General features: G+C 44.3%; 2 protein-coding genes across 6 annotated transcripts; one reads left to right on the top strand and one right to left on the bottom strand.

Moving 5' to 3' along the window:
- Positions 1-5: 5 nt before the first annotated feature.
- LOC146704827 (methionine aminopeptidase 2-like) lies at positions 6-6,493 on the bottom strand. Of its 2 annotated transcripts, none has more exons than XM_085462241.1 (12): positions 6,215-6,493; positions 5,825-6,121; positions 4,996-5,109; positions 4,719-4,781; positions 4,076-4,178; positions 3,605-3,766; positions 3,247-3,428; positions 2,905-2,999; positions 2,189-2,285; positions 1,984-2,087; positions 863-978; positions 6-746 (listed from the first exon to the last, which is right to left on the bottom strand). In XM_085462241.1, exons 2-12 carry the CDS (start codon positions 5,967-5,969, stop codon positions 494-496), a joined length of 1,434 nt encoding a protein of 477 aa, XP_085318367.1. In that variant the 5' UTR covers positions 5,970-6,121; positions 6,215-6,493; the 3' UTR covers positions 6-493. The 2 variants fall into 2 exon arrangements, with proteins under 2 accessions (XP_085318367.1, XP_085318368.1); XM_085462242.1 differs by having other exon boundaries at positions 4,996-5,106.
- A 43-nt stretch (positions 6,494-6,536) lies between these two features.
- Positions 6,537-13,958, top strand: LOC146704826 (uncharacterized protein C3orf20-like). 4 transcript variants are annotated; one of them, XM_085462235.1, is made up of 17 exons: positions 6,538-6,736; positions 6,817-6,911; positions 7,027-7,463; positions 7,788-7,826; positions 7,919-8,018; positions 8,756-8,962; positions 9,098-9,247; positions 9,396-9,510; positions 10,260-10,385; positions 10,463-10,534; positions 10,746-10,917; positions 11,199-11,418; positions 12,132-12,212; positions 12,301-12,658; positions 12,785-12,901; positions 13,473-13,615; positions 13,774-13,958. In XM_085462235.1, exons 1-17 carry the CDS (start codon positions 6,680-6,682, stop codon positions 13,817-13,819), a joined length of 2,535 nt encoding a protein of 844 aa, XP_085318361.1. In that variant the 5' UTR covers positions 6,538-6,679; the 3' UTR covers positions 13,820-13,958. The 4 variants fall into 4 exon arrangements, with proteins under 4 accessions (XP_085318360.1, XP_085318361.1, XP_085318362.1 ...); XM_085462234.1 differs by having other exon boundaries at positions 6,537-6,736; positions 13,473-13,958; XM_085462236.1 differs by lacking the exon at positions 7,788-7,826.
- The last annotated feature ends 16 nt before the right edge of the window (positions 13,959-13,974 follow it).

Genomic DNA, 13,974 nt, shown 5'->3' with positions numbered 1-13,974 from the left:
TTGGATGCAAGATTTATAACAATTTATTTCTTATAAAACTGCCTCAAATTAAAATAAAGCAAAGAAATGTAGAAGTATAAATATTTGATAGCGGTTCCGTTTTCCTCACATGAGCTTAACAAGGCAATAAAGCACAGCATGTTCAGGCAAGGTGCGAGCACCTAAACCTCCTTTTTTTTGCATGATTCTTTTGCATAAATCTCTTTTGCATATTACCTAAAAGCAGCACATCAAAAAAAAGCTAAAATGACAACGCTGAATCAGTTAAAGATATGCCCTTTTTACTATTGGCTTGATCCTTTGGAGAGAGAGAAAGAAATGAAACAAAACTATCTCAGCTAACTTCATGAGAGTCTTTTTTTTTTTTTTTTGCTAAAACAATTATCTAAAGGTATTCAAGCACTGGAAATTTAGGTCAGAGAAATATTGCATATTTGCTGTCAGTCTGAAGAAGTCTGTCGTCTCCTGGTTCGTTGTGGATTTTGGCGCATGCTTAGTAGTCGTCGCCCCGGCTCACCACCTCTTTGCATGTGGGCCTGAGTAGGATGGTGTGCTCATACTGGGCGGTGTAGCTGCCCTTGATGTCGCAGAGAGGTGGGTACGGGTCTATGATGCCAAGGTCGCACAGATTCTTCAACGCCATGAGGTACTTGCTCTCTCCCAGGCGGTCCAGCCAGCGGCGGCAGAATGCCAGAGTGCCAAAATTCTCATTGATCACGTTCAGCAGATGTTTAGCCCTCGGAAGTCTGCGGTGTTGGTGGCGACACGGAAAGAGAGGTGAGAGAAACGTGACAAACTGGAGATCGAAGAAAGCCACCGTATAAAAACATAAAGCACGAGGCGAAGAGGTGAAAACAGAAACCTTATTGGCACGTGTCCCACGTTGAAGTTTTTCATGTAATGCGAGCACTCCATGTCATCGTGGACAGCACCTCTTCCAGTGCTGCCAAATGTCTCGATGGCATAAGCTTCACCTTCCTGAGAAGCAGCAAAAGAAGCAAAAAGAGACGAGGACTTTAAAGTGCAGAAATGAAAGACTGTTAGAGCAGGGCAGGTGTCATTGAGCACTCATAGGACAAAAGCACTTTAGAGGGAGGAGGGGAGGCTGAGAGCAAATTTAACAAAAACCTCAAGTTGTCAGCCGATGACATATTCGTGTGGAGTCTATTAAAGGGCGGTAGTGCTCTTTTCAGCTGTTGATTGGTCGGATCTCACTGGCACTTTGCTTCTCTATCAGCACGTGACTGCTGTCGGAGTCCCCCGTGGTACGAGCTGATAGCACTGAGACGCCCTTTCTCGCTGCACCGATAATCAGTCAAAGTGCTAGCAGTCCCCGTGGCACACCCAGCTGCCACTCTCTGATCACAAAGAGGGTAATTGCCCTTTTACACCAACACACTTTAGCTAAAAATACAATACACAAAGCTGCCACATCAGCATCAACCCCTCCTCAACTCTCCTGGAACCATCAGGTGAAAGGCTTGACGCAGCAACTTCCCAATTAAAATGCCCACTTCTGTCCAAGATAAAACCCCAGCCATGCACCACAGCTGTGCAGCCAGGCACAGGCTCACTTTAGTTCCCTGCATAATGCGAAGCCGTCTTTCTCCTTGGCCCCGTTAATGAACTCTTGATGCCCACGATTGAAACGAGTGGCTGGTGTGCTAACACGTGTTGCAACTCGATGGGGCCGCTAATTCCATTAAAAAGTGTAATTAGGGTGCTTAGGAGGGTGACCGAGAAGCTGTTAAAGCGGCGAATTGGAACATTTCTCCAGACCCCGTCGTAACCCTAACCAGCCACATGTTCGTCCAGTTGCACTTAAGAATTAAAAAGGGTCCATTTGCATTCACGCAAGGTCAGTCAGGTGGAAAAGGTTTAATTTCAAACGCTTTAGTAAAAAAAAAAAAAGAGGTCTGCAGTTTTTTAATTTGGGCCCCACAGTCTAATCCACGTGTAATCTGTGGTAAATGGTGTACAAACCTCCATCCTTGTGGCTTCTCCACCTTTTACGATAGGGACCGTCTTCCCTGAGTGTATCCTGTATTGTCCAATAGAGTGGCCGTTGAGATTCCTTACCGGCTTCACTGTCAAGAGAGCGGCACACAGAGGGTTTCATAAACAGGAAGCAGCTCTAAGCCTTGTTCGTGATTAAAAAGGATGAAGCATGGCATCATTTTTATTTTACCTTGATATGTTTTCCCATCTATCTCCACTTCATAAGACTCCATCACCTCCTGAATGGTCTCGCCAACATCGCACAGGCGCACATCAATTCCGGCGAACTGGGACAGATCAGAGTTTGCACACACACGTCAGTAAATAACACGCCATCCATCGCACACTGAAGGTCTGGAGAGTAAGAATCACATCCCACTTCTTTTTTTCTGATTTTTGAGGGGGAACTAACTCTGAATAAGTGAATCGTATACTGACAGCCTTTAATATATCCAGTCTGAGCATCATCAGGTAACATCAGGTACCAAAGTAGTCACATTTAAGTGAGACATCATCTTTTTCCAGCCACATGTTTAATAAAAAAATATAAATTATTGTTTTTTTTGCGTTATGCGCTGTTCAGTTGCTGTATATCCATGCATTTCTATTTTACACTTGATTGCTTTTATGCTTTCTCACTATAAGATTACATCAGATTTTAACCGTGTGTCCCCTGCAGCTGGCAGGAATTCAACAGCGTGCACATTTTATGTCACCCTGAATTATTACACGCCACTGTACGTTATGATTTGTGCCGTTATTTCAGAGTTATCGTCACCCGTTATCACAGTTGCATTTCAGACTAGATATGAATTATAACCTAAACTGTGATCTGGTTTGATGATTCTCGTTTTTTTTCATAAGTCTTTGTGTAAGCACGGTGCATGGGAGGACGGGCCCTATTACCCTGATGCCAGTGTTGGTTGCGTCTCTCACAGCCTCCAGCAGTCGGTCGTACTTTGGATTGAAAGTGACGGTGAAGGCACAGTCTATTATTCGACCTGAAAATACCAAACAGTTTGGTTAGTGCCGGCAGCGGCTAATTATTTTCATTTTTTTACACTTTTTTTTTTTTGCAGAAACATTCAGCATGTATTCATCCAGAAAAAGAGGACGTTAATTAACTTATGAGAACAGTTTATTCCAGGCGGCCAGAATCATAAGGCAATCATCACTCCACCGTGCCAAATGGGGAATGGGAGACCGTAACTTGAAAAAGCACTTAAAAAGTTATTAGCGAGCTCTCACCGTTGATGTGCGTTCCAAAGTCAATTTTGCAGACGTCGTCGTAGCGCAGCACAGTCGGGTCTCCGGCGTTTGGGGTGTAGTGGGCTGCGCAGTGGTTGATGGAGCAGCCTGTGGGGAAAGCCAGGCCCGCCTTTAACCCATCTTCTTTGATGAGCCGCCTGGAGCAGTCTTCCAGCTTCTCACTGACAGAAGCAGAAAGAAACACAAAGAGGCAGCAGATGTTAGAGAGAAGCCAGGTAAAACATTCAGAGGAGAAAAGGTGGGAGCAGATCCTCCCTTTCTTTCAAGGTCTTAATCACATTCTCATCTTCTCAGACCATATCAATAACTCTCAAAGACAAATCAGCGTGTTTCTCACCAGATCTCTATCATGGTCATCCCTGGTTTGATCCAGCTCATGACATACGCACGGACCTGCCGGTGTGCCTCGGCCGCCTGCCTGAAATCATTCCACATTTCCTCGTTAGCCCTGTCCAGGGCCCGCTTCTCCTCGCTGGTGGTCCGCCACGCTGCGCTGCGCCTGGGGGTGGGTGCAGGGGAGCACCACGGAGAGGAGGCACTCATTATTTTCTCATTATACAAATGTTTGTAATGAGGCTATGACACATGCTCCCTGAAAAAAACACTGCACAGGTGAAAACAGTGCTGATATTTTTAACTGCAGCAAAACATACTAAAAAAAAAAAGAGAATGGATTTACATCTTTACTGGAAACACGATCAATTAGTATATTATAGCCTGTATGGATAGGCGGAAAGTGGGACCTAAGTTAAATGTAGGAATGCCACACAACGGAAGACGGAAGGAACAACGTAGAGGTCACACACACCCGTCTTTTGATGGGGGATATTCACACTCCTCTCCCTTTGGAAAGTCTCCGTTGGGATACAGCTCACAAATAGGGACTGAGGGAGGGTCAGTCTGTCCCTTCACTGTGGCCCAGATACAGAAAAGGCGGAGCAGAGGAAAAAGCAGCAGGAGAGGGGAAATAAAACACGTTAAGAAGTTATGAGCCCTTGTGCTCATGACATTGATATTTTGACTTTAAGAGAACAATGCCTGGCATTCTGGTACAGAAAGAGAATTACAGTGCTGGGGAAGTCATTCATATCGTCCTGTCTGAACAACATGCAGTTTTGTCCGACTGCATGTTGCAATACTGACGACTAATGACATGGATTTAAAAAAGACAAACTGCTGTTGTGCTCTGTTTGCAATCATCTGGTGTTCCAAAGCGCTTTCAACGCAGTGACGTCTGTTTTCGAATACACGCCGATGCTCATACACAACCGCAAAGATTTTACTGAACGATCTTTCAATGCTATCAACAAATGCTACATATCTACTTAATATCTTAAGTGTGCGTGTGTTTGCTTTTTAAATGAACAAACAATAAGAAAAATCCTCTTGCTGAGTGAAGAATTTAAATTCTTGGTGCATTTTGGTGCGCTACGGGAAAAAAAATAGCTTACATCCTTTCTTCTTCTTCTTCTTCCTCTTCTTTTTTCCAGCTGAGTTCTCTCCCTCGTCCCCATCTGTTGAAAGCATCATTAGTTTCAATACAGTTTGCAAAGTGAGAAATATCGACAGGCGTTTGGGCACAATTCCCAGAGTGCTACTGAAAATCAAATATCACATTGCAGATATGATCAGCTGAATTTCACAGTGCACTTTCTGGGACTTGAAGTCCAGCAGCATGACCGCTGCAGACAATGATGCTGATAGTGGGCGGCTGTAATAAGAAGATACCTTCTTCTCCATCCTCGGCCCTTTCTTTGTCCTCCAGCGTTTGCTGTTCCAACTGTTTTGTCACATCACCAACACCTCCGGCGTCTCTATCCCCCTCAGCCTCGCTTGTCCCTGCTGCAAAGTCACACAATGCCGTGCATGCATGTGCAGGTGAACATGCACGTGCATGCACGCACACACACATACACAGAGGGAGTAAATTATCTGTGGTTCAGAGTCCATTCAAGAAAGTGCATCTACCATGATCTGAACTTGGCAGGATGTGTGAATAATTTCTTGCCTTGAGAAGTCAGTATCCTCAAGGGCATATGCAGCTTGCAGCATTATGACATTTAGCCCTTCATAGACAGAGCTGTGAGGACCACGCTTGACTTAGGGCAGCTTCAGCAACTTAACCTTTTGGGATTTTACTGCTGATGAAGCAGTAATGCTGCAACTGGCAACATGTCATCGTATTGCACTACAACTGTGGGTCTATTACATAATTTCACGCAGATTATGTGGAGAATTATAGGATCAAACATATTTAATCTGGGCAAGTTACATTTATTCCCCTCATATCTTCAAGTGACAGCTTCCAATCCATTTTTGACGTTACATTTCATTTTCGGAGTCTGTCCCGTTTCCAGATGAGCGCCCTCAGCTTCAGCAGCAGCCGCTGAGAGTTGGGACATCTGGACAGGAATACCCTCTGACAGGTTGAAAAAGTCTCATGTCCAGTACACTTAATGCTCTGCACAACACCGAGCAGTAAGGGGAATTTTTTTTTTTTTTTTTTTTGCGCTATTTTCTTTAAAAGGATCCTCTAACCGCAAAATGCGCTCCTTACCTGGCGCTGTGGTTCTGCTCCTCTTCTTCTTTCTTCTTTTTTTCTTTACCGATTCCGAGGCGTCCGCTTCTTCTCTTTCCTCGTTCAAGTCATCCCCATTGAGAAGTTGAGGCTCCACTTCAGCCTGGAACTGTAGCTCCGCCATGATCAGCGGCTAAGAGACGAAGTGACGCATAAGCTGCTGGGAGCCTCCAGTGGTCAAAGCAGAAAAGTGTGCTGGAGGGAGCTTCAGCCAATAACGAGCTATTAGACGATCTCTATGCAACAACTTAACCAGAACAGAAGAAGACGATCCTCCTGTGCGCCAAGCAGCAAAAAAAAAAAAAAGAAAAAAGAAAAAAAAAGTTTCAATCGTCATCAGATTTTTAGAGTTACATTGTTTGGACTCACAGTTCCTGTGATGCTCAGATGTATGTGACAGTCCTGTCCCGGTGTGTGGCCTTTAAAAGCTGCACTGTGCTGGACTCATCACTTTCTCCGATCGTCCAGCGGCTGAGTTTCAGGTTACCTGGCAGCCCAGCGCACACCTGACTGCTGCAGCTCCTCAGTATCAACCTGCGCGCCCTTTCTTTCTCTTTGTGTGTCCACATTGCCAAACGCTCGACACCTTATCTGTTATTGAGAGTAACGTATTGTTGTTTGCACTGTCACAGATTCAATTTGATGCCTAGAGTCGATCATTAACGTGCGTAACGCGAGAAGTGCGTATCCAAGCAACAAGGCGAGAACATGAACGGAGAGGGGGGTATTTGCTGGAGTGAAATGTTGATCTTGAAGCACTTTTTCTCAGCTAGGTTACTTTTGCTTTGCTGCAAAGAGATACAGTGTGGGGGATTTCTCCCTTTGTAACGGGAAATGAGTTCTTCTGGTGGGACAGAAGGCAGACGGGGGCCCTTTTATTTCTTTGATCAGGTGAGGTGAGGATGCGTTTTGCTGACTGTGTAGTTTAAAAGAAAGAGCACAACTTTTACCGTCCACTTGCCTCTCTGCAGCCAGCAGGACGAAATCGAGTTAAAGGAGAGCGAGGAAACATTTTACATTTGAGTGTGATAAATGGAGGAGCACAATTCGAGGGCAGGATACGAAGGTAATTAGAGGCTTGCACATTCTGACAGAGATGATCTGCTGTGGGAGCATCCGAAAAAAGGAGGAGGAGAAGGAAACGTGGTTTACTGTAAATAACCTGTCTTATTTTCTCATAGTAATCTGGAGGAGAACGAGGGAAGGGAGGAAGAAGGCGATAAACCTGGCACATCGTCTGCTTTAACCCTGAACGGTTCGATCGAGGCATACAAGCAAGCAGCGCCTCAGTTATTAAATGAATTGGCTCGCCTGCTTTGGCAGCATAGGTGGGCTGATGAGAGGCGTCTTCCTCACGGGGTTGTAAATATTCTGAACTGCTCCTGGCACGATCTGACTGCAGGGGCGCTGCGTTCAAGTCCCAAACTGACTGACAAGCTACCGAAGTCTGTGGGCTCCCCGAAGCTGCAGCAACCTCCCCGCCAGGTGTCAGCCAGCGGCCGGGAGGAAACGGCAGAGGAGAACCCGTGCGCAGCAAGAAGTGCTGGTTTCACAGGGAGAAAGTCGCGAGCCAAACTAAACCCACATGTGAAAAAGAGCGAGCCAAGATGCAGTAGAGGTAAAAGAAATAATTTCAGGCACATTTCTGTGGCCATAAAAACACTACAAGGGAAGATAACATACCAGGAAGGTATCCATCTAATCCCCCCCCCCCCCCCCCCCCAAATTGGACCTTTCCAACAGCCCATACTTGTTCAGTCTTCTTTTGTGAGGCATGTAGAAACTGAGATGTAGCTCTTGTTTTTTTTTTTGTTTGTTTGTTTTCTTTTTGCAGTTTCTCTGAGCATTGCACTCTGAGTTTGGAGTGCATTTACGTGAAATTCCTTGTAAATTGTATTATAATCCTTCTAAGACTAAGTTTCACATTCTTGCTCTTAAACAGCTCGCAGCTCCACAGCAGCCACTCCCTCCATCTCATCCAGTAAGTGTAAACATGCAGGTATGACATGCAGCTGCAGCACTGCGTAGATGACTCTGTCACTGCCTCCGCTGTGTCGTGTGTTTTGTGTGCAGGTTTGATCGCTCAGGCTAATCAGGCCTCCAGTGATGTGCTGAACAGGATCAGTTTGTATCAGTGGGTGGTGGAGAGACTGCAGGGAGCAAAAGATCCAGAGTGAGTTGTCAGCGTCTGTTTCTGCATTAATAGCATTTGCATTTCCAAATGATCAGATCCTGTTGGTCGGCTGATCTGATGAATCCATTTTGATTGAATTTCAGGCTATTTTACATTTGGTCATCAGTTACTGAAATCCTTATCTGGTTAAAGCAATATAATCCAGTACTTTCACATGCATTGTTTAATATACGTTAAGGTCCATAGGCTTTTGGACAGTGACACATTTATTTGTAATTTTGCCTCTGTACACAACACAGGGGATCTGAAATCAAACAGTCAATATGTGGTTGAAGTGCTGACTTTTAGTTTTATTTCAAAGGGTTTGACAAAGGTTGCACATAAACTGTTTGGAACTGTTTGATGGTCAAATGAGGTCGATTCCCTCTTTATCTCATGACTAATTGGGCAGATAAAAGATCTGGAGTTGATTTCAAATGATGCAATTGCATTTGATAGTTTTTCATTTAAATTCTCAATATGAGGTCCAAAGAAAGGTCAGTAAAAGCAAAGGCCATCTGAAGATGGGGAAAAAACAAACCTATCAGAGACGGAGCAAAAACTTTAGGAGTAGCAAAATCAACAAATAGAACAACACCAAAAGATGACGGCTTATTTCCATGGTTCAAAAAAACCCCTTCACAACATCTAACCCAGTCAAGAACACTCACACGAAAACGACAAAAGTCACATTTGTCCAAAAACGTTTACACTTAACCGTATTTTTTTTAACGTAGAAAACTGCCAACAACTGAGCTGGATCCGAACGAACAGCTTATCCTCCGTCACTATGGGGATACGAAGGCTAACGTGACACGCAGGAGAAGAAAGGACCATCCTTCCTCTTTAGTCAACGGGATGCCACAGATACCAGAAGTGAAACAGCAGGATCCTGCCCGGCAAAAACTGCACTACAGGATCAACGATGGCTCCTCATTCATATAGTATCATCTTTTTCTCATCATGTTTATTCATAAAGATTTCAATTTTAATGAGTGTCCAGAATTAAAGGCGGATTTGGGCATATGGAAAATGTGTCACTGCTGCTGACCTTATGACCTGTAATTGTGGCCCCTCAGTTACCCATCTGGTTGCATGGCAGTGTGCCAGAGTCACTCAGGCCTGCCCTGCGGAGGCTTCTATACCAATGTGTTCACTGACAGCCAATTTCCCACCATCCTCGCGACTATTACAGCATTTGGGCGCGGGGCCGTCACGCATCCTCTCAGGTGAGTGCATGCCAGGTGGCTTCCATTCTTTTCATTTTTTTTTTCTTACTGAAAAATATGAAGTAACATGTAAAAATACACGTATAACAAAATTCTGTTGCACATGCTTCGCCTGTTTGTTTTAAATCTTTTGTAACTGTTAATGCAGCTCGGCCGTCACAGCACTGTGGGACCAGAACGGTGGATTCGTGTGCGATATTTACGGAAACAAAACTAAGGAGTGGAGTTGGAAGCCATATCACAGGGAAAAGATTGCAATACAGGTGGGGTCTACGAATTAATCTCCTCTCGATGTTGTTGTTGCTATTCTCTCATCAATAAACTGAAAAATTCGGAGCAAAAGTAGCCAGAGACACACAGGAGGAACTGGCAGTACAGTGTGTACTTATATTTCTGGGGAGGCAGCTGATTGATTTTTTTTTATTGAATTTCAATGAAATAATAAAAACATTTTATGCAGCACTCCTCATTTTGTTAGGCAAGAATGCTTTTACATCTGAAAAACCTTTAAAAAATTACTAAGTTGAAAATAAATATGAATATTACATTTTTTTTTAGCAAACTATCTAAATGATTTTTGGTCCCTGTGGTTTTTGCCTTTGGAATTACATATGCTAAATCATATGTTATGGTACTATAACCACAAGAGACTTGGAAAAAAATCATAAAAATATGATGGGGGAGTTTTGTTGTCAATGTTATACTTTAGGGTTCAGGATATATAATCCACTCTCATGCACATCAGCTCACTTTGTAGGGTTTCAGTGGGGTTTGCGGTTACGATGTAGCTACGGTGTAGATTTCCTACTCGTGCATAAATCCCAGCAACACTAACTGTCTCTGACAGGACGTAGAGATTCATATTTTATTGTCTGCAGGGTTTCTTTGCTTTAGATTGGATCGTTTCAGGCGACAAAGACAGGAGGACTTGCTAACTCTTTATGCCACTTTGCTGTTCTTTAGGGTTTTCATTTTCTAATAACCGATAAAAGTGTTTGCTTGTCTCCTGCAGATTTCTGATCACGTGTCTGTGAGTCTGTCCAGCGGTACGTCTGCAGTGCTCACCTTCAGGTGTGAAAATGAAACCGCCCAGCTTCCGCTTTCTGCTCGGTCTCACCTTAATCAGCCAAAGGAAACAGTAAGATTACATTGTTTTTCACCTTGATATTGAGGAAGCTAAAATATTTCTCTGTAATATCAGTTCTGCATTTGCAGTCTTATTTGAAGACTCGGGAAACGTTTATCTCTGATGCTGCTCAAGACCTCCTGTATCCCCCACTGACACATGTAAGACACTTTTAATGATCAGATGATTGTGTCTGAGTGGAAAAGTGACACAAACAGTGAATCAAACAGCTGATTAGATAAAGAGGAGCAGTTAGCTTAATAGCCACCAGTGCGTTTGTGCACAAATAGTCGGTGGTTGCTGTGTATAGAGCAGCTAGCTAAATGCTTTACATAACATAATCTACCATGCGCACATAATGTTGTGTGGCAGAAGTCGGTGTGCTCTCGGGATGCTCTCCAGATGGTGAGAGAAGGGAAGAGGCAGGAGGAGTCGTCAGCACACTGGAAAAGAGGAGGTCATCCTAGCGGGACACTGATCAGGCTTCAGCAAAGAGTACACAAAACCGTGGAAGATTGGTTGGACTGTTATCGTGTGGCTGTCGGTACTTACACGCTCACAGCTTCCAAACATAGCCTCTCTAGCTTCTCTGACATTCACCCTGTTCTCCCCACATGTGATAAAACTGCAACAGCTGGTTGTAACATCAAGAAAACCTGACCTGGTCGGAGCTGCTTGGAATAGTTCAATGAAGCAAAAAGTTACAGGATCACTTTATCCTGCAAACTCGACATTATTGAATAGTTCCATGAGGATCTTGTTCACGGTCATCTGTGCAACTCTGTATCTGTGTGCATTTCTGAGTGACCTCTTCCTCTCCTTCAGGTATCAAGTGTCCTGGCTCAAAGCGGATGCCAGATGCCCCACCGAGGACCAGGCCGAGAAAAGAGGCGCAGTCAGCTGCTCTGCCCTCTGTGAAGCTACCTGAACGAGTAAATGCTAACCCTGTCCAGCCGGAGGATAGCAGAGATGAGTTTCGGGAGCTTCACGGACACCTGTCGCAATCAGCCGAAAGAGCGCCGGACTTTCCCGTTGTCCTGCCTAGGTGCACGCTAAAGCCATTTCCACACACAAACTCTGAACAATGTTATGTTAGGAGGATCAGGTCAGGACATTTTCTGACATTTTCAGGAGATTTTGCTCTTCAGTCGATTTCCAAAACTGCTAGAAACAGGACACATGGCACCCGATGGTGCTCTGTAAATTCACTGGGCAAATACCTTCGCTACTCTCACAGAGATGAAATTAAACATTACACAGTCTTCACCCTGAAGATGTAGCAGTTTGAAAAACATTTAATGAGTTGGACATTTTCCTCCCGACATACAGCTCCACTGGGCGACATTTAGAAGGGCTCAGTGCTCCAGTGGATGTGTGAAAATGATGTGACATACAGCGATATCTGGATGTTTCTACTCTGGATAACTTAACCAAGTAAACACACTAAAGAGAATTTATATATATTATTTATTTATCCAGGTAAAAGTCTCATTGAGATTTTAAAATATGTATTTTTCATGATGGACTTAGCCGAGAGGCCAGCGGGGACAAAAACTGCTTTACAGTGTATGGATTACCTGCTCAACCAGCGAGTTATAACGGCACCTGCTTTAGTTATTCTTGAGCTGCAGTAACAGAAACACATTGCGGAGCAGTTTCAGTGCTTCACTTGTGCTACACTTGCACTAGATCTTTGCTGCATTATTGAAAGGCACACTAAAGAACAGTTTAACTTTTTTTTGACCTGTTTGTTGTCAGGACACCTAGAAAGCCTGAAAAGAAGGAACGTGGATTCACGCAGCTAGGACCCCTTCGGATTTACGGGAGCATCAAACCAGAGTAAGACCAGACGCTCTAGTTTGATGAAAAAAGTCAATTGCTACATGTTTTAGTAGCCTTATAAAACATCAGATTCCCTGTCTCCCAGGTCAGTTTTTCTTCCAAATAATCCCGAATTGCAGATGGCCGCCGTCACCCTCCTTCCTGCAGTGGCACCGTTCCCCCCCTCTGTCCCCCTCACAGTGTGCCCGGATCTACTCAGAGCGGCACTGCTGGGGGAAGGGCAGCGGAGGAGCTGCTGCTGCAGCACTAAACTAATGCCGGTAGTGACAGACCTGGAGTATGATGCTCTCATTATGGGCCAGCCTCCACAGAGTCAACAGATCCTTGTTGTGTGTGTGACTTGTCCACGTCAGCCTGTCGACACGCACGCAACGCTTGGCCAGGACTCGCTGGAGTATCTTTACAGGAGGAAGAACAAACACAGAACATCGCCTTGCACTCAGGTGTGAATCTAGGCAAAATAAGAGTTATGTTAGTGATACTGAGGCACATTTTCAAGGGTAAAAACAGTGTTGCTTAGAGCCAGTCAGATTCAGTAACAGGTTGATTTTTTTTTTCTTAAAATCCAGTGTCAGATGGACTCTTTTCGTGTGGTGAGGTATGAAATAGAAATGGAGAATCCCTGCTACGAATCCAAGAACATCCTGCTGCGCCAGCGACACAGAGCTGCTCCCGGCACGGTCCTGGTCAGTAAACCTACTGCAGACTTGTCCAAAAGCTGCATGCTATGCAAAGTGCACGCCTTCATGGTCCCCACTGGGTGGCAGCAACAAGCACCGCTCCACTACTTTCCCCTGATGTCCAAACATTCCTGTAAAAGTATTAAAAGTATTAAAAGTAGGAAATACAAAAGGGAGCTCTAATGACAACTGCTTCAGTGACGTTTGCTAACGTCCTTCACTATCAAACATAAAGGTCTGAGTTATAGTCACATGACACACTGTCAGCACTTAAATAATGTAGGTCAGCAGGCCCTACTCAGAAACTCTGAAAGCACATACATTACAAATAACAGGATGTGGTGTCGCATCAACGCCAATCTGTGTTGAAATCTAAAGCTTAAAAATAACCTCATGATGTATGACCTTTGTTGTGAAACGTTTTTGTAAACCACTTCTCTGCAGAAAAAAAAAAAAGCCCTCCCTGCTTAACATTTTTACATGTGGGGAGGGTAAAAATAACTGCAGTGGGGGACTGCAGAGGCGTTTTCTTCCACTTTCAGACATGTAAAGTACTTTTTATATGCTCATGTGATAGATGTATATCAGAGGGAAGCTGCTGTTCGCGGGCTACATATGCAGCGATCACAGCTTCTCAGCCAGGGTCCTTGAAAAGCAAATCTCCAGAAGCAGAAGAGACTACAGATTAGGTCTGATTCTCCCTTCAGACTACAAGTTCAGGTATTACTCCACAATCCCCTCTGATTTGATGTCCTGTAAGCCAATGAATCAAACTGGTTATTGCATACTGGAACATATCACCACAGAACCACAAATAACAGAAGTTGGCTTTCTAAAGCTGAACACTTTACTGGTGTTCTTCCAATCTTTGCACACAGTGATTCCGTGAACACTCCTGCGGCTGCAGACACAGCACTAACCTGAGGCGACGACATCACGCCGAGCCCTTCACAGAAAAGGGAAACGGCGAAGGCAATGTAAAATTGTCATCAACATTTACGTGAAATTCGGACGGATTTCTCTGTGGAATAAAAAAATGAAACTGAAACATAACATGATGCTTGAGTCCTTATTTATAT

Source organism: Copadichromis virginalis, linkage group LG7, assembly GCF_057382275.1.
Source record: "Copadichromis virginalis isolate Kocher_CV1m ecotype Utaka linkage group LG7, C_Virginalis_male_GT1.1, whole genome shotgun sequence".
Taxonomy (NCBI): domain Eukaryota; kingdom Metazoa; phylum Chordata; class Actinopteri; order Cichliformes; family Cichlidae; genus Copadichromis; species Copadichromis virginalis.
This window is presented reverse-complemented; position numbering and strand designations above follow the sequence as displayed.